Source organism: Lutra lutra, chromosome 17 (genome assembly GCF_902655055.1).
Source record: "Lutra lutra chromosome 17, mLutLut1.2, whole genome shotgun sequence".
Lineage (NCBI taxonomy): Eukaryota > Metazoa > Chordata > Mammalia > Carnivora > Mustelidae > Lutra > Lutra lutra.
The window spans coordinates 11692411-11716570 of record NC_062294.1 but is presented as its reverse complement, the minus strand read 5'-3'; the positions used below and the strand labels follow the sequence as shown (position 1 = coordinate 11716570).

Below are 24160 nucleotides of genomic sequence, written 5' to 3'. Positions count from 1 at the left end.
CTGGGTGAGGTCTGTGAAAACAAGTTTCTGTGGTGTCCTCCACAGGTTCTCTGCCTTGGAGCGTAGGCCCCAGTGGAGCCCAGCGTGCTCCGGGAGCTGCTTCAGTCCGTGCTGGCTTCCCGCCGACCTGGCCACAGGTGCACCCCTCCTCGGCCATCGCGCCCTGTTGTTTGAGGATGACTCAGCTTCTCTCCAGCAGCCTTGGCTCTCAAGGTCTCGGGGTCATGGGCAGACCTGCCCCCACTTTGCAGGAGATCCCTGGCCTCACATCCTTGGCCTGGTTCCTGAAGGGACCCACTTGGTCTTCACACTCCCAAAAAGCTTCCCACAGCTTCACCCCAAAACCCCTCCATCTGTGGCTCCTACCCCGTGGCATCCGTGAGCAAGGACACCCCTGCCTGCATCCATGAGGCCTGTTGGCTCTCAAACCTCTCACACCAGAGGCTTTCCATTTTTAAAATTTTATTTAAATGTAGACTATTAGTCAAATGATTGGAAAATCAATAATGAAAAATAGTGTTTTAGAGTTTTTCTCCTGGTACAGTGGCGCTTGCGGTGTGGGGGGGGGCGAAGGAGAGGGCCCCCCTGTGGGGCTAGGATCAGCTCAAGGGGTCCTCTGAGGCCATGGGGATCGAGGGGTCTTTGGGCCCCGGCGCCGTGTACGCAGAAGACCCCAGCCTACTCCTCAGCCTTGGCTCCCGGGGGCCCAGCTCTGCTTGGGCTCTGCTGAGGAAATGCTGTCCCATATCCTGCCCCGTCATAAATATGTACAAATCCCTGGACAGTCTGGGGCACCAGGCCCGGGCAGAGCTGGGGTGCCTGTCCCCATGCCTGCAGCATGGCAACTCTCTCGGGGCAGGTGCCCTCCTCCCAACCCCCATCCCTCCAGTCACCAGCTCTCAGGCTGCTGCCAGCTGGCCCAGGACTCGGCGGAACTGCTGGGTGCTGTGGCCCAGCTCCTTGACCCTGTCCACCATGTCCTGGGCAGCGGCGGGGGACGGGTACTGCAGGGCAGCGGCCTTGGTTGTGGCCACGATGCCACGCAGAAGGTCACACAGTAGGTTGCTGTAGTGGGTCACCTGGCTGCGCACGTCGGCCGCCTTGGCCTGCCGCGACAGTGTGTCCCCGATGAACACCAGCTTGTGGGCGCTGAGGATGACAAACTTGCTGTGTGCCACGAAGATCTTGGGGGGCTGGTTGGTGGCCACGGCAGTGAAGAAGGCGTCCACCGCGTTGGTGAGGGTGGTCAGGTTGGCCTCGCACTGCTCCAGGTAGAAGAGCAGCAGCTGCCGGTCCGAGGGCCCCAGGCTGCCTGTCCGCCCTGGGGCCAGTGGCTGCGCCGGGGTCCAGTTGGCCAGGTCGTGCTCTATGGGCCGGGATACCTCCTGCTCCAGCCGCTCGAACTGCTTCAGCTGCGGCAGAGGGAGAGCACAGTGAGAACCGCAGCTGCACTGTGCCGAGAAAGAGAACAGGACGGCTCCCAGTGGGAGCGGGGACAGGCGCTGTCTCTAGGCCACAGGCAAAGCATGCGTCCGCAGCGGCCTCCCTGACACTCGCCAGTAACTTCTGCCAATCTCAAAAGGTAGGATTCCATTTATGTAACTTTTTTGAAACCATGAAATGATCGACAGAGAACAAATGAGCAGCTGCTGTGGTTGGGGACGTCAGTCTCTGCTTACTCGGGAAGCAATCACTGCGGGAAAGTGCGTGCTTTATACTCTCTGCAGCTTCCTAGGAACCTACCCATACTTCAGAATGAATTTTAAAAGCCCCACATTTTGTCTTTAACATATACGTTGTAAAAAGATTCAAATGGGGGGGGTGCCTGGGTGGCTCAGTGGGTTAAAGCCTCTGTCTTCGGCTCACGTCACGATCCCAGGGTTCTGGGATCGAGCCCCACACTGGGCTCTCTGCTCAGCAGGGAGCCTGCTTCCTCCTCTCTCTCTGCCTGCCTCTCTGCCTACTTGTGATCTCGGTCTGTCAAATAAATAAATAAAATCTTAAAAAAAAAATAAAAAAAAAAAGATTCAAATGGGGACACGTGGGTGGCTCAGTCAGTTAAGCATCTGACTCTTTTTTTTCTTTTTTTAAAGATTTTATTTATTTATTTGACAGACATCACAAGTAGGCAGAGAGGCAGACAGAGAGAGAGAGAGAGAGAGGAGGAAGCAGGCTCCCTGCGGAGCAGAGAGCCCGATGCGGGGCTCGATCCCAGGACCCTGGGATCATGACCTGAGCCGAAGGCAGAGGCTTTAACCCACTGAGCCACCCAGGCGCCCCAAGCATCTGACTCTTGATTTGGGCTTAGGTCATGATCTTGGGGTCATGGGATCGAGCCCTGTGTAGAGCGTGCTCAGCAGGGAGTCTGCCTGATTCTCCCCTCTACCCCTGCCCCAATCACGCTTTAAATAAATTAATCAATTCTTAAAAAAGAAAACTTCAAATACACCAAGCAGAAAACAAGACAGCTGTCCGCTGGTATCTCGGGTCCCCGGAAGTCACCGTGGTGGAATATAATCCAGGTCAATTATCTTTTAGAACCAAACACTGAAATATTTGCAGACGAAAGGGTGTACGTCTCCAAGATGGTTTGTGAGGCAAGGCTGACAGATACCAGCTTAGCAGCTGTACTGAGAGGGGCTGGGAGTGGGTGAACACACCCAGGGGACTGCCTTCTTTAGTTTTATAAGGGAATTCAATTTCCCATTATAAAACTTTAAACAGAAGACATGTAGTAGGGTGTGCCTGGCTGGCTTAGCTAGGAGAGCGTGCAACTCTCGATCGCCAGAGTTGGGAGTCTGAGTCCCACAGTAGCGATTACTTAAATAAATCTTAAAAAAAAGAAGAGAAAGAAAGGTCATGGTATTTGTAAAACTTGTTACATGTACCAAATGCTGTTTTCTTACAATACATAATTTTTTTCAGTATTTCTAGGCTACATGGTTCATCTGCACATGTTTTTTCAAACTTAGTCTCTAAAATACTTCTCCAATGTACTTATTAAAACAAAAATCCAGCTCTAAGCGGATCCATACAGTTCATACCCATGGTGTTCGAGGGCCGACTGTTCAAGGGCCGACTGTTCGAGGGCCGTCCTTCCCGCCCCAAGCCAGAGGGCACAGGCCCGCAGTCAGCTGGCCTGTGTCAGTGCAGGGGGAGAAGGGCTCTCCACGACCGGCAGCCCCCGCCATGCAAGCTGCCCGTGTGGACTGAGCGGACTGACCAGGGGCCTGCGGGGCTGTGATCAGCTGTGCACAGGCTCAGGCACAGACAAGTTCTGTTTCATCCAAGATTTCAAGCCTTCATTTAATTAGCAAAATCAACATGGAATTGCCCCTTCCTCATCCCCGAAACAATCGGCGGCAACCTGGGGAGACTCACCATTTGGCCTCCTCAGCCAGGGAGAAGATGCACCCTCACTTTCAGTTCGAACTCTTTTCCATTCTTTGACAATTCTTTTTTTTTTTTTAAGATTTTATTCATTTATTTGACACAGAGAGAGAGATCACAAGTAGACAGAGAGGCCGGCAGAAAGAGAGGAGGAAGCAGGCTCCCTGCTGAGCAGAGAGCCTGATGCAGGGCTCAGTCCCAGGACCCAGAGATCATGACCTGAGCCGAAGGCAGAGGCTTAACCCACTGAGCCACCCAGGCGCCCCTATTCTTTGACAATTCTTAATAGCTACCTAAGATTTTACTGTATGTTTGTGTTTTATTATTCAAGCAATATTCTGGGGCGGAGGGCTCCAGATTTTTCACTGATGTGGAAATGCGACAACCAACATGCGTGTCTACATTTGATGAGCCTGTACCATACTGGTGCTTTAGGTCCCTGGCCGAAGGGCACTCGACCTTTCTAGAGCTTTTCATGTATATTTCTATCTCTTCTTCCAGCTTCTAGTAATTTACTTTTGGGATCAAGCAGGTCGGTGAAGTGCTGTTCACGGAAGTAATTCTGGGAATACCGGAAATGGCCCACCAACAGGGACCAGATAAATAAATGCTGGTATAGTCCAGAGAAGACAGTTTGATAAAGTGCATGTCCATTTCTTAAATCAGTGGAGATTCCATACATCAGACAGATGATGGATGGATGGATGGAGATACCTCTAATTATGAACTTTTATCCCTTTATGGAGTATGTTCCATGGGCCAGGCTCCTGCACGTTCCTCCCTTAATTCTCACACTGACCCTGAGATGGACCCACTATGGTCCGTACCTTATAGCTGGGCCAATGGTGGCTCTGCAGGGGGCAGGGTGGAGCTGGGAAGCTCTCCTGGCTCCGCCATCCTCCCATGCCCAGGGTGGGGGTGGAGTGTGGGGTGCGGAAAACCTGATGGGTGATTTTTCTGAGCTTACTTCGTGCTCGTCTGTACTTTTTTTCCCCATCTTCTTAATCAGAATAAAAGTACCTTATTTATTTATTTATTTTTTAAATCCCTTTCCTACTCTTAGGAAATGATCCGAAGTATGAAGAAATTCTGTATCTGCACACAAGTACAGCAGTACCATTATAATCAGGGAAACTGGGTACAATGTAAGCATTTAATAATCGAGAAATGTCACGTGACCTTTAAAGACAACTGAGGAGGAATGTTTAAAGCCATGGGACAATTCTGAATAAAAGCAGATGTTCTGGGGCGCCTGGGTGGCTCAGTGGGTTAAAGCCTCTGCTGCAGCTCAGGTCATGATCTCGGGGTCCTGGGATCGAGCCCCCATCGGGCTCTCTGCTCAGCAGGGAGCCTGCTTCCCCTTCTTTCTCTGCCTGCCTCTCTGCCTACTTGTGATGTCTGTCAAATAATAAATAAAATCTAAAAAAAAAAGATATTCCCACTCACAACTCAAGAACACAAAAAATAGAGGCTCCTCTGGACGTAGAGGCAGAGCTACAAACCAGCCCCAGGGTACCCCCACGCTCGGGGGCCTTGTTTCCTGCCTTTTTACACCTTTTCTCTGTGTTCCCATGTCTACCACGATCACTCTGATAGTAACATACAGAAATCCAAAGACGCACGGAGACAGTTCTGCGGCAGGGAGGGCCGTGGGAGGCTCGGCTCCAGAGGGGCTGCTGGACTCCCCGGCGGCCGGAGGCCCCAGCCCAGAGAAAGCATGCTTACCTGCTGAAGCTCCAGCTGGCCCTTCCCCTGCCGCATGATGTTGCCCTTTTCCAGCAACTCTTTCTGGGTCTTCTCAAACTCTTCCTTCCCCTGGAGGCAAGGCACAAGGACTGGACTGAGTCAGGAGCCCCACTAGCCTGGGGGAGTGCAAGGCCCAGTCGGCAGCCACCAGGTGGCACTGCATGCCAGACCCAGGCTCGCACTGCAGGCACCAGGCCCACAGCAGAACAGCCTCCCAGGAAGGTGCTCTCCAGGCCCCTTCCGCCAACTGCAGGCCCCTCCAGGTGGCCGGGCCATCCTCCCTGCCCCGGCTCCCATACCAGGAATCACATTCAAACCCTTCCCCTTGGCATACAGGGCCTATTCATCCATCCCTGACCACTGGACCTTGGCACCTGCTGACTCAACCTGAAATGCTCCCTACTGGGGTACTTGGCTGACACCCGGGTCTCTGTGCTCAGAGGCCCACCTTCCCATCTCCTGGTTTTCTTTCTTTCCCAATGCCTATAACAATCTTTGTTTTTGTTTATACTTCAAAATCCCTCTCCCCACACACAAGAGAGCTGCTTCTGTCCTGCTCACTGGAGCAGCTCAGCCCCTGCAAGTGCTCAAGGGCCGTTCCTGGCTGGCACTGCAGGGCCTCTGATGACATGGCCACGTCAGCCCAAAGGCCTGAGGCGGGTAGAGGAATGGGTCTGGGCAGGGGTTGCATCTGGCCTGGAAGGTCAGAGAGTGGGCACAGGGACTCACTGAGGCCTAATGGAGCCCAAATTCTTCTTTTGGCCACAAGAAGACTCAGTGTGGAGGGGATCAAGGTGCCCACGACAGGGGTAGCAAACTTAGAGACCTGAGGAGGCCAGCAGGCTTCCCCAGGGGGCTACCCTGGGAGCCGGGACAGGGCTGGCACTTACCTGCAGGTGGACGTAGTCGTAATCCTCCATCCAGCCCCCCTCACTGTTCTCATACTGCCCATCTGGGGAGTCCTGCGAGGTGAACTTAGGGGGTGAGGGCAGAGGCCGGGACTGGATGCTGCTGGCCTTGTCGATGGGGTTGGGGTGCAGGGGGCCGCCCCCCCTCTGGCCCCCCCCATGGGGGCCTTGGTCCGTCTGAAGAGCAGTGAGGCGTTGCCGTGCAAGAAGGAGGCCAGCTGCTTGGCGTCCTCGGGCACAGCCCGCGAGCAGGCCACCAGGCGGTCCACGTCTTCGGGAGTGGTCCCCGCACCTCCGCGGCCCCCCTCGAGGGCCTGCCCGTGGGCCACCAGCGTCTGGTACACGTCCTCCATCTTCTGCAGCTGCCGGCTAAGCTTAGCGTGCAGCGTGCGGTTCGGACGTTGTGCGCAGCATGCCTATGGCGCCGCGGGGCGAACTCCAGCAGCTCGTGGACAGCGCCCTGCACGGCGGCCACTGTAGCCCGCAGGTCCTGTCCCAGCGGCTCCTGGGCCTCGGGGGCACAGCGCCAGCCCCCGCCGGTGCCCGCGCTGCCCGCCAGGTCCAGCAGCTGGGCGACAGTGGCGCTCACGGCCTGCTGCAGCCGCGCCAGGGCCTCCACTGCCACCTCCAGTTCCAGCGGCTCGCGGCCCCGGCCCGGTGGCCTCCAGGGAAGAGGCCGACTGGCTGCTGGCGTGCTGCCGGTGCTGGAGGCCGACAGCCGCTGGCCTCACTCGGGGGCTCTCGCTCCACAGGCGGCGGCACCGCGTACACGCTGTCGTCGGTCACGCTGCCGTCGGCCGCCTCGGCAGGGAGGAGCCGCTCGCGGGGCACGTCGTAGAGGGGGCCGGGGCCGGGCCGCCGCAAGCCGGGGGGCACGTCGTAGAGGTCAGGAGCGGGCGGGGGGCACGTCATACACGTCCTCAGCTGGCAGCGAGTCCGGGGGCGGCGCAGCCAGGACCAGCGGGTGGCGGGGTCGGGTCGAAGGGCTTGGCCTTGGCGAAGGCGGGGGGCACGTCGTAGGTCTCCTCACGGAGCAGCGGGTCATCGGGCATGTCCTTGCTCACGGACGGAGGGACATCGTACACCTGGCGGGCAGAGGATCGGTCAAGGCTGCCTACCCACCCGCCCATATGGAGCCCCCAGCGCAGGACTGGGCCACTCATACAGATACAGCACCCGGTGTCCCGGTTCCTACCCACACAGGTTACGGTTAAGAGCCCAACTCTGGAGCCAGCCCTGAGCTCAGAATCCCCGCTCCACCGCTTACTGGCTGTGTGACTTAAGGCAGGTGACTCAACCTCTCTGTGCCTGTCTGCTGAGCTGTCAGAGGGGATAACCCACTCACAGGTTTATGACCAGGATCTACAGGAGTTTGTCACTGTGTAACTACAAACACGTGCTGAGAGGACAGCTGTGACACCACCTCACCCCCATCACCAGGAACCTGGCTGACCTGTGTGTTGTATTTAGAGCAACAACACCCTGGTTCACCCAGGACAGCGATGGTTTGTTCCTGACGCCCCCTCATAGTTACTGGTCCCCGCTCACTCTCAGAAGGGTCCTGCTTTGAAGAACGAATTCTGTGGTCTCCTTGCTAATATCCTGTGTGGTCCCCTCAAGAACCCGCGAAAGGCCCATGAGGGGGGTCTCTGTAGAGATGACGAAGTGGAGGCTGGAGCGCTCAGTCTGCACTTCTGTCACAGGACTGAGGGCAGAGCCGGGCCTGCAGACATGGGTCCCCACCCTGGCCCACTCTCTGTCACACCCAGCCCTGTATACACACCAGGCCCAGGACCCCGCCCCCCGACTGCTTACCGCGTGGTGGGTGGACAGCGGCAGGCCTTTCTCCACACTGGGGGGCACATCGTATACATCCAGTGATGGGTCCCGGCCATTAGGACCCTTGACAGCCATGGGTGGCGTGTCGTAGACCTGAGGCAGAAAAGGTATGGTGACACGGGTGCCAGTGCCAGGGCCACCAGAGGGTACAGGAAGAGCAGAACCACCACAGCACCAACCCCAGGACAACCCTGGCCGGGGCAGGGGTAGCCCAGCTCCCTAAGCTGGGCTGGGCCAAGGTGCCCCCAACTCCTAGACCCAGTACCTACCTCTTGGCCATACTGGCTGGGCAGCAGCCCCCGAGTAGGGGGCACATCGTAGATGTCCTGGGGCCCCGGGGCCAGCAGGTGGCGGGGGATGTCATACTCGTCCTGCTCTGGCTGGGAGGCCTCAAACACATAGCCCTGGCCACACGGGGTGGGCACCACTACCTGTGGGCAAGAGCCATCTGTCACCAACCTGTCACACCAGCCTGGAAACCATCTTCCAGGGACCCACCCTCAGGTCCCCAGGGAGAGTCTACACAACGGGGGCGGTCTCCAAGGGTGGGCTTGGAGGCCAGTGAGAGACAAGGGTATTCTCATCCTCTGTGTTCTTTACCCTTTCTTCGATGTGATACAGCATCTGGAGAGCACACGAACCCCCAGGGTTTGTCCAGAGTCATCTGGTTCTGGCCAGGAAATGACAGTAGTCTACAGCTGGATGACCTGGGAAGTCCCAGAGGAGGGTCTGCCCTGGACTGAGATGGCTTGCCTGATGTCACCTCCTAGCTGCCCCCTCCCAACTTGGGGGGACAAACAGAGACGATGGTGCCAGGCTGTGCCCACCTAGAGGTAGCCTGCAGGAGGTCCCAATGGCTGGGGTGTGGTGCCTCCAGAAGCTGGTGCCCCTGCCCTCAGCCACTGAGCACATCCTGGGAAGACTCCTGAAGGAAGGCCCACCAAGGACTCCCACTCAGGGCTGTTCTTGGGCCCTGCTGGAAAGCTGGGCGTGGGCGTGAGGGAGGGGTCAAGACTAGAGCCAAGAACCCTGCACTCCCTAGCATACCACACCCAAAGGGTCACCCAGACCATCTCTAACCCAAAAGGGTAAGACCTAAGTCAGGGGCCTGGCACCCAGGGACAGCAGGCTGCCGAAAGCGCCCCCACGACAGCCTCTTCTTTCCTGGCAAGCACCCTGGCCCTGTGGGGACCGGGGGCCGGAGTGGAGTCTGGGGTCTGGGAGCCACCGCCCAGTGGGAGGGGCGTGCAGGATCTAACCCAGCGCAGGCAGGGCACGCCTCCCCCAGAAGGCTCCCTGCTCAAGCGCTCTGGGACAGAAAGGCCTTTTGTTCCCTAGTCAAAGGGGATGTCTGGAACTGAGTTGACTCAGGCCCTCCCCACAGATCCCTGGGAGCAGCAGGCCTGGCCCTCGGGCTTGGTGCTCCCAGAACCCTGCATCCTGGGCCTGCAGTGGGCCCCATGGCACTGACAGCCGGCCCCGCACGCCCGTGTCCTGTGGATCTGCAAGCACTGGTACTCTGGAAGCAGCAGAGCACCCCAGGCCTGGGATGTGGGACTGGCACTTTTCTGCACAGCCCCGGGCTTGGCACGGCCTCCACTGATGAGGCCTGTGCCCTCCTCCCAGGCAGCACGGCAGACAGTTAGCTGCTGGGGTGAGTGCCTGGGGGGGGTGGGTATTCCCCGCCCACCACACCCCACCCCCAGCGTGTCTGGGAGTGGAGCTGGTGGCCCTCCCCAGACTCATCTCCCTCCTTGAGCCCCAGACTTGAGTCTCCTCCAGAGCTATTTTTAGCCGCTAGAACCTGCCAACAACAGGACAGGCGGGGCAGGCGGGGGCTGGTGGGACGTGGCAGGTTGGCAGAGCTTTGGGGTGAGACCTGAGGCGTCTCCAGGCCCTGCAGACAGCAGATGCCCCACGAAGAGCCCCCACAGTGCATCCCGAAGACAGAGACAGTGGGGAGAACCAGCGGAGGGGCACAGGGGCCGGACCCCAGGCCCAGGCCGTCGGCAGCCTGCCATCCGCTGCTGCAGCTGAGCCGTGACAGGAAGCAGCTGGACGGGCCAGCAAGTGCTCTCCGTCAGAAGGAAGCGGGAAGGCAGCCCCCGGTGAGGAAAAGCTTGTCAGGGAAACCTACTCTCCGGGGAGCTGCTAAGCCCGCTAATCACAGGCTGCCCCTCTCTGCACCTGAGGCCCCATGAGCAGGTCCCTGAGGTCCCCGAGGTCCTGGTGACACAGCCAGAGCCCGGGAGGACACACAGAACTCCTGACCCAAGGCCCTCAAGCTCCCACACAGACACATCTCAACAGAGAGAGAACACACAAAGACACACACAAGACCCATGCTGGGCTGGGCATATGCAGAGAGCAGGGGTGAGCCCAGAGACCCCACTGGGAAAGGCCACACACACACTCTGCTGCCTTCTACCTGGGCCAGCCAGCCCCCTCCGGGCGGCTCAGCTACTGGTCTCCCCCCTTCTGCAGAATGGACATCACCCCACGTGACCCAGGGTGGCTCTGGCTCTGGCCCACTCCCCTCTAGAAGCCTCGGCATCTTCCTCTGGAGCACTGCTGGAGTCCTGTGGGACTGAGTAGGTGACAATCTAACCTCTCACCCAGACTGAGGGACGTGCTGGACACGGGTCCCTTCCAAGCTCCTGGGCTCCCAGGAGGTACAGGACTGAGCTCAGCTGTGTCTGCCCAGGCGCCTGACCCAGCACCACAGCTGTCCCCTCAGCACAGCTGCGGCCCCTAACCCAGAGGCACTCCCCCACAAGCGACCTCACAAAACACATCCCTCTCTGAGGGCCCCATCTGCTTCTGCTGTCAGCGTCCTCAGGCTACACCCCAGCCTGGAGGGTGCTAATACAGCGGTGTGGGGGTGCCTCTCTCCCCAGCCACACATGCCACTGGGTCCCAGGCTCCTGGATGATCCTTCCCTGGCCAGCGGCATCACTCGCCCCTGGCTTCCTGGGGAGCAGGACCTCCCACCCCACCCACAGTCCTGGCAGGGTCCCTCCTCACCCAACCTCACCTCTACCCCCGAACTAAGAGCCTCTGTTTCCCAGACTTCTGAGGAGCAGCACAAGGTTTATGAAAGCACAACCCTGAAATGTGGGCAAAGAGGCCTGTACCGAGACATTTACTGCCTCACTGTAATCCAGACCCGTGCGATCAGAAACGTCCTGGAGCCCGCTCCAAGGGGAGGGGCGACACAACAAATCTGAGGTGCCCATTACAATCACCTTAAAGACCCAAGAAAATGCTTCTGACATCTGTGGGACTTACAGTCTCAAAAATGCAAAAGTCTGCATACAAATCTGTTTAAGACAGATAAAAAAAATGCAAAGATAAAATGTGCCCAAATTTCCACTGATCACCTCTTGACTGGGCAATATCCTCTCCAGGCCTTTTCTTTTCTTTTTAAGACTTAATTTACTGATTTGAGAGAGCAAGAAACAGAGTACGAGCCGGGGGCAAGGGGAGAGGGAGAAGCAGACTCCGCACTGAGCAGAGAGCCCAAAGCAGGGCTCGATCCCAGGACCCTGGGATCAGGACCTGAGCCAAGGGCAGACACTTAACCAACTGAGCTACCCAGGTGCCCGTCTCCAGACTTTTTCATAGAGTATATGTTTTCTAAGACAAACGAGCACTGCTTTCATGATCAGAACATAAAAGCAAAAGCTCTTGAGGCTGCCTAGACCAGGAAAAACGAGGCTTCACAGGGGAGGGCAACCCAGGCAACCCAGGCCAGGGCCCTCGGGACACAGTCCCGAGCAGCGCTACCACTGGGCCCAGCCAGCTGAGCCCAGATGTCACCTGAGAGCCAGCGCCTCACCTGGGAGGGTCACAGAACCCACAGCCAAACTGTGGGATCAGGTCCACAGCCCAGCACATGCTCCCGCTGCTGTTTCCCGGCCCACGCGCTTCCAGTGCTTGGAAGGACTAGGGCACCAGGACCAGCCTGTCCGTTTAGGGAGGGAAGTGGGAGGGGGAAAGGGCATGCCCCCCCAGGGTGTGTGTGAAGTGTGGATTGTGTGTGTGTGTGTGTGTGTGTGTGTGTGTGTTTGAGTGTGAGTGTGCAGGGGATGGACTCTGGCCTGTCCTGAGGCTATCCAGCTGGGCACTGCTCCCTGGGCCTCCCCACGGGTCAGGTGTTTCCCCGGCAGGGCTCTGCTTCTCTCCCTAAAGCCACCTTGGGAATGGCCTGTCTGGGCTCTTCCAGTCCAGCACGGGGTGCTTCTGCCCTGGCCAGGCAGCTGAAGGAGCAAGTAGGGCAGGAAGTGTGAGCTAGTGATCCTGGTGACCAGGGTCCAGGCGCCTCACCTCAGCCAGTCAGCCTGATCCCTGGCCAAGTCTCCCAGTCGCCATGCTGTGCCCCGAGGGCAGGCGCCCCCATTAGCCCTGGACACACCCTGAGGACAGAGGCTCAGGGCCATGGGGGGAGCGCCCACTCAGCCACTGTCTCTCCGGGCACGGTGGCTGGAGAGGAGGCATGGCACAAACACGAGGCCTGGTCTGGGCGGCAGGGAGCGGATGCTCCAAGTTCAGCAGCTTCTCCCACGGGCCAGCTACTGCCCAGCACCTGGCCTCTCCCGCCAGGGCTTCTGGGGCATGCTGGCTGCTGGGGTCTCCCCTCTGCAGAGGGCTGAGCTGGGCAGCGGGGGCTGGGCAGGCTGAGGGCCCTCCCTGCTGGCACAGGCTGGGTTTCTCAAGGTCCTCCTAGATGAGCTGGAATGAAGAACAGCGATGGAGGGGACAGGGAGAGCGGGTGTGGCAACCCGGTCCTCCAAAGTATATGGGACACCTCCTCTGTTTCTGGGCTCCCAGAAATTCCACTCCCCAAATCTTCAAGGGACGTGGGCACGGAAAGACACAGGCCAAAGGTGAAAAGAGGCTGCTCCTGTCTTGGCCGAGAGTGGGCTAGGGGCTCCCACTTCGGTCAGCCTCCTTCTCACGCGCAGATGGACTTGGGGGTACAATGCACAGGCAGGCCGGTGTGGAGCCAAGGGTGCTGCCCCCAGGGCCCTATCCCCCCGCCCAGCATCCCCTGGCAAGAGCCCACACGGTGACCTCTGAGAGGCCCTCCTCCGGCAATCCCACAGGCAGTGTCCTCCCCACGGCCCGGGCTCCTGTGGAGCCAGGAACGGCCGGAAGATGTGTTCCACGCCCACCCAAGGAGCGGACTTGCACACCCAGAGGACTCATGGGAGCCCCTCGGCACAAGGTAGCCGGCCTCTCCGCTCTGTGTGCCTCCCTCCCCTGCTGGCCGGGATGCCGACTCGCTGGCTGGAGCTCACGCGGCAGCCATCCGGGCCTGGGAGATGCAAGCCCCGGGCTGAGGACGGTGGCGTTAACAAGACGGACTGGGGTGGGGTGTGCTGAGACCTGTGGAGGTGCTTCCTCAGCCAAACGGTGACATGTGAGAAAGCTAAGTCTCTGACTCCATCGGCTCCTATGGATTTTTGGCCGTGCCTACCCAACCGCCACACTGAGCTCCTTCCTTCCAGTGCTGCCCCCAGGGACCCCTTGCTCTCCTGGGTGCCCCCCACCCCACTGGGCCCTGTACCCTGCCCTCTGTAGGCCGAATAACATCACTAGAACATGGTGGGGGCAAGTCCCTTCTCCTCAAAACCGCCCACCGTGAGGCAGGGGTCTGGTTGTTCTGGAGCATCAAGCCCCCCGCTGGGCTGACCACCGCACCCCCGCCCCCAACCACTGTTTAGGGTTCATCTGCCCAGTCCTGCCGGCCCACCCCGTCCGGACTTCCAGGCCTTTGACAGACACTGCATCCTTTGCTGGGGACACCCTCCCACTGGGGTCTGTCTGCTGAAGGCCACCTCACAGTCCGAGGCCAGCTGGGATCTCTTCTCTGGGAGCTGCCTGTCCATCTTCAGTAGCCAGATAACACAGTCCCCAAACGCTCACCTCCTGTCCCCGCCCAGACCAAACATGCAGCTGTTGCTGGAGCCCTTGAGACCCCAAAGGTCTGGCCTGGGCCCAGAAACCAAAGCCTGGGGATGGATTGCCCGCTCAGGCCAAGACAGCCTTACCTTTGCTGGTGGCTTCGTTCCCTCCCAGCTGCGCGTGTCCATAGATGGGGGAACCTGGTAGATGTCATGCCCTATCCCAGCAGCAGGTGGCACCTGGTAAATGTCCTGGGCGGGGCTGCCAGGCCCTGGGGGTACCTGGTAAAGGTCTGGGGCTGGGCTGGGAAAAGGGTGATGGGGCATTTGCTTTGAGAATGTCGATGTCTGCTTCGCTGGGGGAGACTGGAACTGTGGGCTGGGCCCAGGCGCTTGGTAGAGGCCTTGCTGAGTCTTGCTGGGGGTGGGCACCAGGTAGACGCTATCGGGCTGGGCTGGTATGTGGCAGGAAGCATGGGCGCGTACTGGGCAGCCGGGGTGTGGAGGCCAGGCTGGGGTTGGGCCGCAGTGGCAGGTGGGCCAGGTCCGGGTCCTGCTGGCTTCTTGTCATGCATGCCCACCAGGATCTTAAGGCGGTTTCCGGGCACAATGCCTTGGCGCCCATGCAGTGAGCAGAGCCACCAGCCATCCAGGCCCTGTGTGTCCCGCTCCAGCACGGTCATGATGTCGCCCTTGCGGAAGGAGAGCTCATCTGGGGACTCGGCCACGTTGTCATAGAGGGCTTTGGCCAGCACGTTCTGGGGAGAGAGGACACAGGGGTGCATGAGGATGGATGCCGGGGGCTTGGCGGACCGCCTAGCTGCCACCCGAGGCAGCTCATCTTGGCACTGAGAGGAGGAGTGTTTGAGGAGATTCTGGGGCCTCTGCCCCTCCTGCTTCCAGCAGAGACGCCCAGCTGATCCCAGCGTCTCTCAAATAAGCCTAGACACTACCTCAGAATCCTCCAGGATGCAGCTACCCTCTACACTCCAGGGATGGCACTCCACAAACTCTTGGAAACCACTACGAAGTCACGCTACAACCCGCACCAACGCTGGGGAGGACAGCAATAGTGACAATGATGACCAGCAGGTTCTGGGAAGAAAACAGGATGCACACCCTCCCTGCTCCAACCCCAGGGTCCTGTTGCCCTGCCAGCCAAGAGCAAAACACGGGAGCGTGGGGAGGGGACCTGCCGGGACAAAGTGGTCATCATTTGCAGACCATATGACCAACTCTGTAATAATTCCAACAAACCAGAACCAGCAACTGACGAGAGAGAAATACAGAAAAGCCTACACCACCACCACCAGCAGCTACTCGTTACTTAGGAATTAATCAAGCAAAGACAGCAGGAGACCTCAGGGCAAAAAGTGTGGACGTTCTGCCAAAAGGCTCAAGGAAAAACCTGAATAAAAGAGAAAACACACCAAGTTCACGGTGGGAGGACTAAGCACTATGAAAGGCCACTTTGCCTGAGCTTACTTAATAAGTTACAATTGTAACAAAAATGCCAGTTTTCTTTTCTTTTCTTTTTTTTTTTTAAAGGAATTTAACCAAAGGAAAAGAATCCTTCTAGAATTAACAGAGAAAGAGAGGTCCTTGAATAAGCAGGTCAGTTCTGAAAATGAAATGCAACGGAGCTCACTCTTTTTGGAGTATGAGGACGTGCCAGGACTTTGGATCAGCGAGCATGCTGGGGACCAGTACCCAAGGACAGGGTTGGCAGACAGCGATGCGGCAGAAGCCCCGCGGGCAACCCCTCATGGCAGCACCCCAGGGCAGAGGGCAGGCCAGGGCTGTTTCACAGGTGGTATTAGGAAACTCATTCACCGTAGGAAAAAAAATCAATTCTCACACTCGCCTCAAGTTATAAACAAAGAACAATTAAAGACCCAAGAGTCAAAGATACAACTCTAGCTCTAACAAAAGAAAAAACTGCAGAGAATATCTTTGTGACCTTGAAGTGGGAAAAAATTATGACATACAACTCTAAAAACAAAGACCGCAAAAGCACAAAACATAAGGTTAGCAACGAGGTCAAACAGACAGATTCAACCTCACCAAAGCGGAATGGTTTCCACCGGGGGGAGGCGGGTAACACAAAGCTGATGGGGTAACAGGTCACCAAACGATGAGAGAGGGATGAATCTAGAATCTGCAGCATTCTACATATCAGTAAGGCAAAGACAAGACAGGCACCAATGGAAAACCAACAAGATACAAACAGCGCGTTGTCTGGAGGGGAAAAGACTGGCTAAGAGCACCACGGAGGCTGCGCAGGGTCCCCGCAGGCATGTGAGGACACATCTGCCACCCTGCTCTGGGCTCCAGCAGGTGTCCAGGTATCCGGGAGGGAGGCCAGCCACACCCCCGAGTTAGAGTAACAAGCCCACAACCCTTTATGTAAACATTATAAACGTTCATGAAACACTCTACGTATTTTCTTTCCAGCAGGACTGCAGACACATGACACCGGCATGTATGCTTCTGGAAAAGGGACAGGCAACAGGAATCAATGAGGAAGATACAGCAAAACAAGAAAGGGGTCTCATACGGACAGCATATGGCCGAAGAAAAGCAGTACCCTCCCCTGGCCCTACTTTTTACCCTATCATTTTCCTGCTAATTCTCCCAGCCACCCAAGAAGCAGGCACTGTCGCGGGGCTCTCTTAGTCAGCAAACCCTCCTGGAGAGGGACAGGAGCTGCACATGGCCCCGGGCACAGAGAGGCCGCGTTGCTAAGCAGACTGCATGGGACCTGGGGAGGGCCTTGGGGAAGATGGGGTAGAGGCAGGAGGACCCCAGCACTGGCGGACACCAAGCTGGCAGGCCCAGAACCCCGCTGGTTCCTGTGTTCTCCATCCTCAGTTTCTGCCCTGCCGCTCCCCTCCGGCAGGTGCCAGGATTAGGGTGGTCCCAGAGATTTCAGAGGGTCCCAGAAGGGGGTAGGAGGGAAGGAGGCACCTGGGTGACAGGAGGCCAAGGACTGCTTGGGCCTCCCAGGGAAGGGACGAATGGGGATCAGCTGGGAATCCATTTCTCCAGAGCCACTCAGAGTCTCCAGACCCAGAAAGAGCCAGACGCTGGGGGCCAGGCTGGGGGTAGAAGTCAGCCCAGGTGGGCAGCTCACAGAGAGCACAGAAGGCGGGTTCACTCTGGCACCGTGGCTAGCACCGGGGCAAAGGCCCTTGGAACTGCTGGCTGCTGCAACACTGCCCACGTCACGACTATGATGGTCACAGACACACGGAAGCATTAACTACATGGTCACAAAATGTCACCTGAGCTTAAAAAAAAATGGAGAGAGGGTAAGAATAACAGTGTGAATGTTTGGGACAATGGGGGATGCTTTCTCTTCCTGTTTTTCAGAATTTCTCAGTTTGTATTTAATGAGCATTTCTTGGCTTGGGCTTTGAAAAAATACACATCCTGAAAAAGAACAGCGGACTACCTCCCCAGCTCCAAGGCAGGATGGGACAGAGGCGGCTGAAGCGGGTCCAGAGGCCACAGCCCCAGGAGGAGCAGGCAGGGGCAAGGGCCATCCTGCAGCACTTGGGGGCCCATGGGCCCCATCCCCAGGCTGCCTGAAAGAAAAGCAAGTTTCCCAAATATGGTCTGCAGCCTGCCTTGGGGAATCACATCCCGTCAGGGGGCGGGACACCCGGCCCACCCTCCTCCCCCTGTGACCCCAGAACACAGAGCCACCCCACTGGGTCCCCCCCAGCCCCTGCCCTGGTGACCACAGGAAGTGCCAGCAGAGTGAGTCACAGGAAAATTCCCCTCTAGCCCAGTCAGAGGGGGCGGGGTGCAGACGGAAGGGACTGCCCCTCAGAGGCCCCTCACCTCTCAGGAGGGCAGCTCAGGGAAAGCTGGCAGAGGGGTCTCGGCCAGACCCCGCCAGGCAGTGCCGGCTGCTCAGGAAAGCTGGGAGGCTCTGCGGAGGGCAAGGTCTGGTGGGGAAGAGGGAAGGAGGGGGAGGGTCTGCCCAGGCCCAGGAGAGCTACTGGGGCCTCCTGCACCCAGGGTGGCCAGCCCCCACCCCCTTGGCGTGAGCTCACTGAGCAGTCAAGGCCAACAACGACTGCAACTGTATAGTCTGGGGCGGCTGGAGCCAGGCAGGGAAGCACCTCCAGGGCTGGGCACGTGGCACAGAGTGCCTGGCACCAGGGGCGCCTCCGTCTGCATCAGTGGGTGCCCCCACCAGGAGCCCCAGAGGCAGTCTCTCTGCAGCCCCCTTGCTCCAGCTGGCCAAGCACCCCAGCTTTGGGCCTCTAAGCCTCCCCAGCTGTTCCTGAGACACGTTCCTCCTTGCTCCTCCTTCCTTCGGAGTCGCTCAGCAGCGGCTCAAACCAGTCCTGGGTCTGGCCTTCCCTCTGCTGCTGGGTGACTCTGAGCAAGTCCGTGAGCCTCTGTGAATATCCAGATCCCCATGCTAAAAGGACAGTCCTGGTTTCACAGGATTGTTCCTTTGTCCCACAAAAAATCTGACCGGCTCCTGCTCTCTGCCAGGTGCTGGGCCAGGCTCTGCAAGGCAGTGCAGGCCTAGCTTACGCAGCCCCTGTCTGCATGGGGCTTACGTTTCAGTGAAGCAAAGAGCAAACGATTTATTAGGGCAGGGGGGGAAACCGGGGCACCTAAAATAATGTGGGAGACAGGGCCACTGGACATAGGGCAGTCAGAGAGGACCTCCCCAAGGAGGTGACATTTCAGAAGACTCATGAAGAATGAAAACCAGGCACCGTGACACCAGCTAGGGAAGAGTGCCCAGGCAGAGGACGGACAAGAACCAAGCCCCCCTCCCATTAAAAAAATTTAAAAAGTAAAATAAAGAAAAAAAGAGCCAAGGCCCCGAGGGAGGAAGAGGCTGCAGGGAGACAGGGTTGTGGCCCTGGAGTGGCAGGTAGGCGGTACTGGCGAAGACTCTAGGACAGTGCCTGAGAGCTCAGGAGAGGTCATCAAACGGTGGCCGCCCACGGCAGGTAAGGCCAGCCAGGGCAAAGCGTTCAGACCGCACCTGAGCATCTCTACTCCGGACACACCCCAGGACCCAGTGTCGAGCCAGCGTGCAAGAAGGACCAGCCCCCCCAGAGGCTGGGCCAATCAGGTGCTTCTCCCCACCTGGTAAGGGGGCTCAGCCGTGACCTCTAGAGGTGCCATCACGGTCTGGGCGGACACTGCCAGCTATCTGTGCACAGGGACCACGGAGAGCACTGCCTGACTCACCCCAAGCTTCTGGCCAACCTCATTCCTGCCTCAGGAAACCTTCCACAGTGCCCCACTCCTCCAGGGACGTTACCAGGCCTCTTCTTGGGTACGCACTCCCTCTCACCCCCAAGTCCAAGTGATGACCAGAACGTCTTGTTACTGCCTACTTCTTGCCTCTGACCCCGGTGCCCAGGATGGGGGGTGGGGCTGTGTCCTTCAGCACGGACCCCGCAGGCACACGAGCATGGGGCCTGGTTCTCAACGGGCAGGCTTAGCCAGAAGTACCCCTTGCAGAAGCTCGAATCCTAGCCTCTCTGGGAGCCTCCAGGAAGACCCTCTGGGGCTCACTCACCCCAGAAGGGCGGGGAGAGAAGAACCCCCAGTCTGATGCCCACACTCCCCAGGCAGAGGCCGGCCCACCAGGCCCGCTCAGAACAACACCCTGGCTGTTGCACACGGGAGCCCACGGGGCTGCCCCACAGACCCTGCCTGGCTCTTAGAACAGCGCGCATTGTGTCCTTGGGGCCTGTGGGCACCAGACCCACCGGGCGGGGCAGGCTCTCAGACAAGGAGTCGCTGGGCTTCAGCCACAGGTGGGTGCATGTCTGGCGGACGGCAGCAGCCATCCAACGGCTTTGTGGGACTCTTCCTTGGCTTCGCCAGCTGCCTTGGGGAGCACTGGATACGTTCTCGGTATACCCCCAAACCCTGACTCTGCCGGAAGGTGTGACCTGGTGGTTGGGACTGGTGAGAAGAAACATGACCGAGAGGTTCACAACAATAACGGTAACGACGAGCTCTGCCGGGAGTAAGCTCTTCGCATACTCGAATCATCGCTTTTAGCCTTATGGGACACTGATGTTTCCACCTTACAGACAGGGAAACCCAGCAGAACTGTGACCTGACTTGCTAGGGACACAGGCAGATCTGCACCCTGTGATAAAGCAGAGCTAGATGGCTTGCAGTGACGCTTAGCTTCCTAGAAGCCAGGAGGAAGATCTGACAGGACTCTTCCTCTCCCCTGTCCCTCAGTCCCAATGCAACACCCCAACACACACACACACACCCCAGCCCCAAGCACAGAGCTTCACACACAGCAGTCACTCGGGAAACACTAGTTCCCTTCATACCCAGAACCATCTCACACTCGGGCCAAGATTATTTCTGGGGTATTCTGTTTGCTTGTCCCAAGGAGCCCCCATGGCTAATGGATACAGGCCCAATGCCCGTGTGTCTGAATGGCAATCCACACCCACAACCCCTGCTCATTGGTGCCCTGGGAATCCCCCTGGAAAGACAGCAGCCAGGGGCCCACCGGTCAGGGTCCTGACCATCCCCTCCTACTCTGAGGATAGTCTCTTCCCTTCCCAGAGGTCCTTGGTGGAACTCCATCCCAGCCAGCCTGATCATCACTCCTCTAATACACCCAGGAACAACTGACTAGCCAGGGTCTGGGCTCAAGTCCTCAGGGTTGACTACCAAGGAGCAAAACCGTGGGCAAGCCTCTATTCCAGAGCCGTCCCAAGGGGAGCGCAGCTCCTGCCCTACCCACCTCAGGACAGGGCTGGGATCGTATGCGGGTCCTTGGCCCTCTGTCTGACACTCAGCACCTGGAGGGCAGCGCTGCTGAAGGAAGGACTAAGAGCCCGCACGTGCTGGCCACCGCCAGCGGCTCCCTTCCGCAAACACGAGCTCTGGCTGCAGCTGCTGGACATGCTTCCCTGTCCCCGGCTGGCTCAGCACTGGAGACAGCACCCTGCCCCCACCCCTGCCAGGGCATCCCAGACACTGTCCCCAGGAGGCTGGCAGAGAAGGAAAAGTGGCATGGGCAGGACCCTCCTGCCAGGGCACAGAGCACCTGCATCGGTCACACACTGCAGATGGTGACCACAAGCAAACCGGAGTAAGGGCACCCAGAGGGTGGGAGGCAAAGTCCTGGATCCTGCAGCCCACTCCCACTGCCAGCAACTTGGGAAGGGTCCCCAACCCCTCTAGAACCCTCCCCACTGCCACCCAGCCCAGGCAAGTGACCCAAGCTGGCAGAACCCTGACCTGCACACTTGACTACCCATTCATTACTCTCCTTCTCTGTTCCTGGAACCTTGCTGGAAGGACTCAGGATTCTGGAATGGTTGGCTGGTTCACTACTGGCATTTGGTCTCTCGGAGAGACTCGGCATGAGGCAGACCTTCACTTCAGGGACAACACCAGCCCCAGATATGCCATCATGGAGGGGAAGAGGCAGAAGGAACAGCCCCAGCAGGGACAGGAGGGACCTCACTCCTTCTAAGACCCCAGTTTCTCTACCTGGACATCTAAAGCCCCCTGCAGCTCTGCCACTCTCCAGTCCTGAATGGTAACTTTCAGCAACCCTTCAAGCAGCACCAACCAACTCAGCAGGAATGGAGGGGGACACAATGGTACAAAAGTGGGGTTCTCACTCAAATAAAAGTGCCAAATCCCTGATTTCTGGGATGCACATTAGAGATGAGGGTCTGAGATAGGGCCCTGCCGCCCTCCTGCCCCAGGCCAGTACCTCACTCCTCACTTAGAAGTGGAAGGAATCAGGGCAGCAAGACAGAAGAGCCAAGGCCTCTCTCCAGTGCCAGAGGGCCCAGCCCTAACCCCCTCCTTGAAGGGCAACCACCCTTCAGCCCCTTATTTGGGGGCCTTGAGGGCCCAGAGAAAGAGAAGCTTGCCCAGTGTCTTTGCTGGAGAATGATCCCTATCACCCCAGCCCTACACCTTGTTCTCCAAGTGTCCCTCACCCCTCTGGGAAGCCTCCCGGGGAGCACACCTGGCCTCTGCTTCTGGCCACCCCAACTGGTTATGGGCTCCTGGGAGCTGGGGGAGGGAGTTTTCCAGGCCCATGAGAAAAGGGTGATGAGAACTCCCAGAACAATGGATGCCAGGAGGGGACCACAAAAGCACAGTCCTGGACCCAGAAGGACCCCACCAAGTTGGCAGCCAGCAGAGCATGGCAGCACCCGAGGCCCCAGAGCACTCCCAATCCAGGGGTGGGGGCGGGAGAGCACACATGAGGCCGGGCATGCGGCTGTCTTGGGAGACTAAGCTCTGAATCCAAGCCCAAGAGAACAAGTACCTGTCCCTCTCTGTGCCTCAGTCTCCCCGTGTGCATGACAACAGGGAGAGCAGCTGTCTCAGGGGCCCTTCCCACTCAGGAGGCCCTACTGCTGCTGCCCTTACTTCTCGCCCCTGTCCAGGCCCGAGGAGATGGTCCTGGCAGCCCACAGCCCTCACACCCTGGTTCAGCACAAACTGTAATGGCCAGAGGCTCCAGTTCCCCTTCTGGAACCAAGGCTGACTGTCCCGGCAGAACTTGGCCCTGCCCTGCCTCCACCCAGTTCCCACGGGGCTCCTTCGTGGCCCTGGGCAAGCGGGTAGTGGGTGCCGCTGCCAGAAGGGCATGTCAGCAGCTCCTCCCAGCACCCAGCACACACCTGCTTTCCTAGGCCCTGCCACCCTGGGACCCCACATCATCAGCTCTGGAGCCAGGAAAGGAAATGGGACACAGGAGGATGTGTCTCCCCGCCCCAAGGATGAGGAACATGTCCCAGCCTGGCTGAAATCTGGAGTCATGCAAACAGGGAGAGTGCCTCCCAGCCTAGACCTTCAGGGCAGGGTAGAGAAAAAGAAGCCCCATGTCCCCAAGATTGACAAGTGAGCCACTACCCCCACCCAGTCTGGGACCCAAGACCCCAAAATCTCCCCAGGCAATAACCCGCACAGGGACCCCATGCACCCCAGCCCTCAGCAAGTCTTAGCTTCTCCAACTCCTTCAGCAGTGCTCTGAGCTGCGCCTCCTGCAGCAGTGAGGGGCTGGGCGCTCTGGGGGGGCCCGAGTGGCTGCCCGCTCTTCCCTGAGCTCCACACTCTGAGACCTCGAACGCTGAGACCCAGGGTCACAGTGTGGCCCTGGATGCCGCCGCCAGGAGGCTTCTACCTCAGTATTTGCAACCAGGGTAGTAGGTAAAGGCGGAAAAGCGCCTACCCCCGGGCCGGGAATCCAAGCGCACACAGGCCGGGGGTGAATCATTAACAGACCCAGGATCTGCTCTCCCGCACCACCAACACCTCGGTCACCGGGCACTGGTTCGCTCGATCCCTAGCCTGGGGGCGGGGAGGGGCAGCGCCCCACGCCAAAACACAAAGATGGACCAAGGATGTACTACCATACCCGCGTCCTGGAAATCCACGCCTCCTGGAAGTTCATGGTCCAAGGAATCTCTGACCTGTCCCTGTTGCTGAGGAAACTGAGGCTCGGAGACGGGTCTCGCAGGCCCAAGGTCACCCAGCAGGCGGCGGCCGGCAGGAGGAGAGCGGGACTTCGGCCAGCAACTTTCCCGGATCCAGGAACTTTCCTGCCGGCCAGCGGCCCCTGAGTCCCGCCCTTCCAACCGCCCCGTGAGCACACAGGCTCTGGGATCCTCCGCAGTCGTCGCCTCCGCGCGCTCCCGCCACGGCGGAAGAGGGGCTCCAGGACCTCGGCCCCCTGCCCGGTCGCGGCCCTGCGGAGACTCCAGCGGCCAGCGGTTCCCAGGACCCGCAGGTCCGGCAGGAAATGCCACTCATTTAACTCTTTCTCGCTAGGGACCGCCCCGGGCGCGGGCTGGACGGCCGCCTGGAAGCCGGTACGCGGACGCCAGCCGGCGCTCGCCGGTGCCCGGACGCCCCGCGCTCCCGGACCCCGGCCGCGTCCGCCGCACTCACCAGGTAGTTCATCGTGTCCGGCCGGACTAGGGCCCCGCCTCCCCGCAGGGGCGCACACCAAGCTGCCCGTGCCGCGCTCTCTCTGGGCCCCGAGAAGGCCGCAGCCGCCCGGGTCCCGGCCTGGGTCCGACCGCTTCAGCCACCACGCTGGCTGCCGCCACCACCGCCCAGAGAAGGTCCCAGCTCGCTCCGCCCGCCGCCGCCGCCGCCACCGCGGCGGCCCGACCGCCCCAGCCCGGCTCCCAGCATGCCCGGCCGCGCGCGCCCATTGGCCGCTCCCCATGCAAATGAGCCGCCGGCCTGCCCTGGGGGCGCGAGCGCGCACCGCCCAGTGGGACCGCCCCAACCCCCCTCACCCGGCACCGGGCTCCAGGCGCCCGCCTGCTACCAGCCTTCGAGGCTGGCACGGGGGATGTCACCTTTTCTCCAAAT

General features: G+C 59.0%; 1 protein-coding gene across 1 annotated transcript; it reads right to left on the bottom strand.

The window, feature by feature from the left end:
- Positions 1-445: 445 nt before the first annotated feature.
- BCAR1 (BCAR1 scaffold protein, Cas family member) lies at positions 446-23701 on the bottom strand. The gene is given in 14 exon segments (XM_047711724.1): positions 446-1412; positions 5116-5205; positions 6027-6203; positions 6206-6442; positions 6445-6773; positions 6776-6947; positions 6949-7014; positions 7016-7129; positions 7860-7976; positions 8153-8314; positions 13937-14238; positions 14241-14547; positions 21623-21625; positions 23196-23701. Coding segments are annotated over 14 exon segments (2625 nt in total). The 5' UTR covers positions 23232-23701; the 3' UTR covers positions 446-899.
- Between the last annotated feature and the right edge of the window lie 459 nt (positions 23702-24160).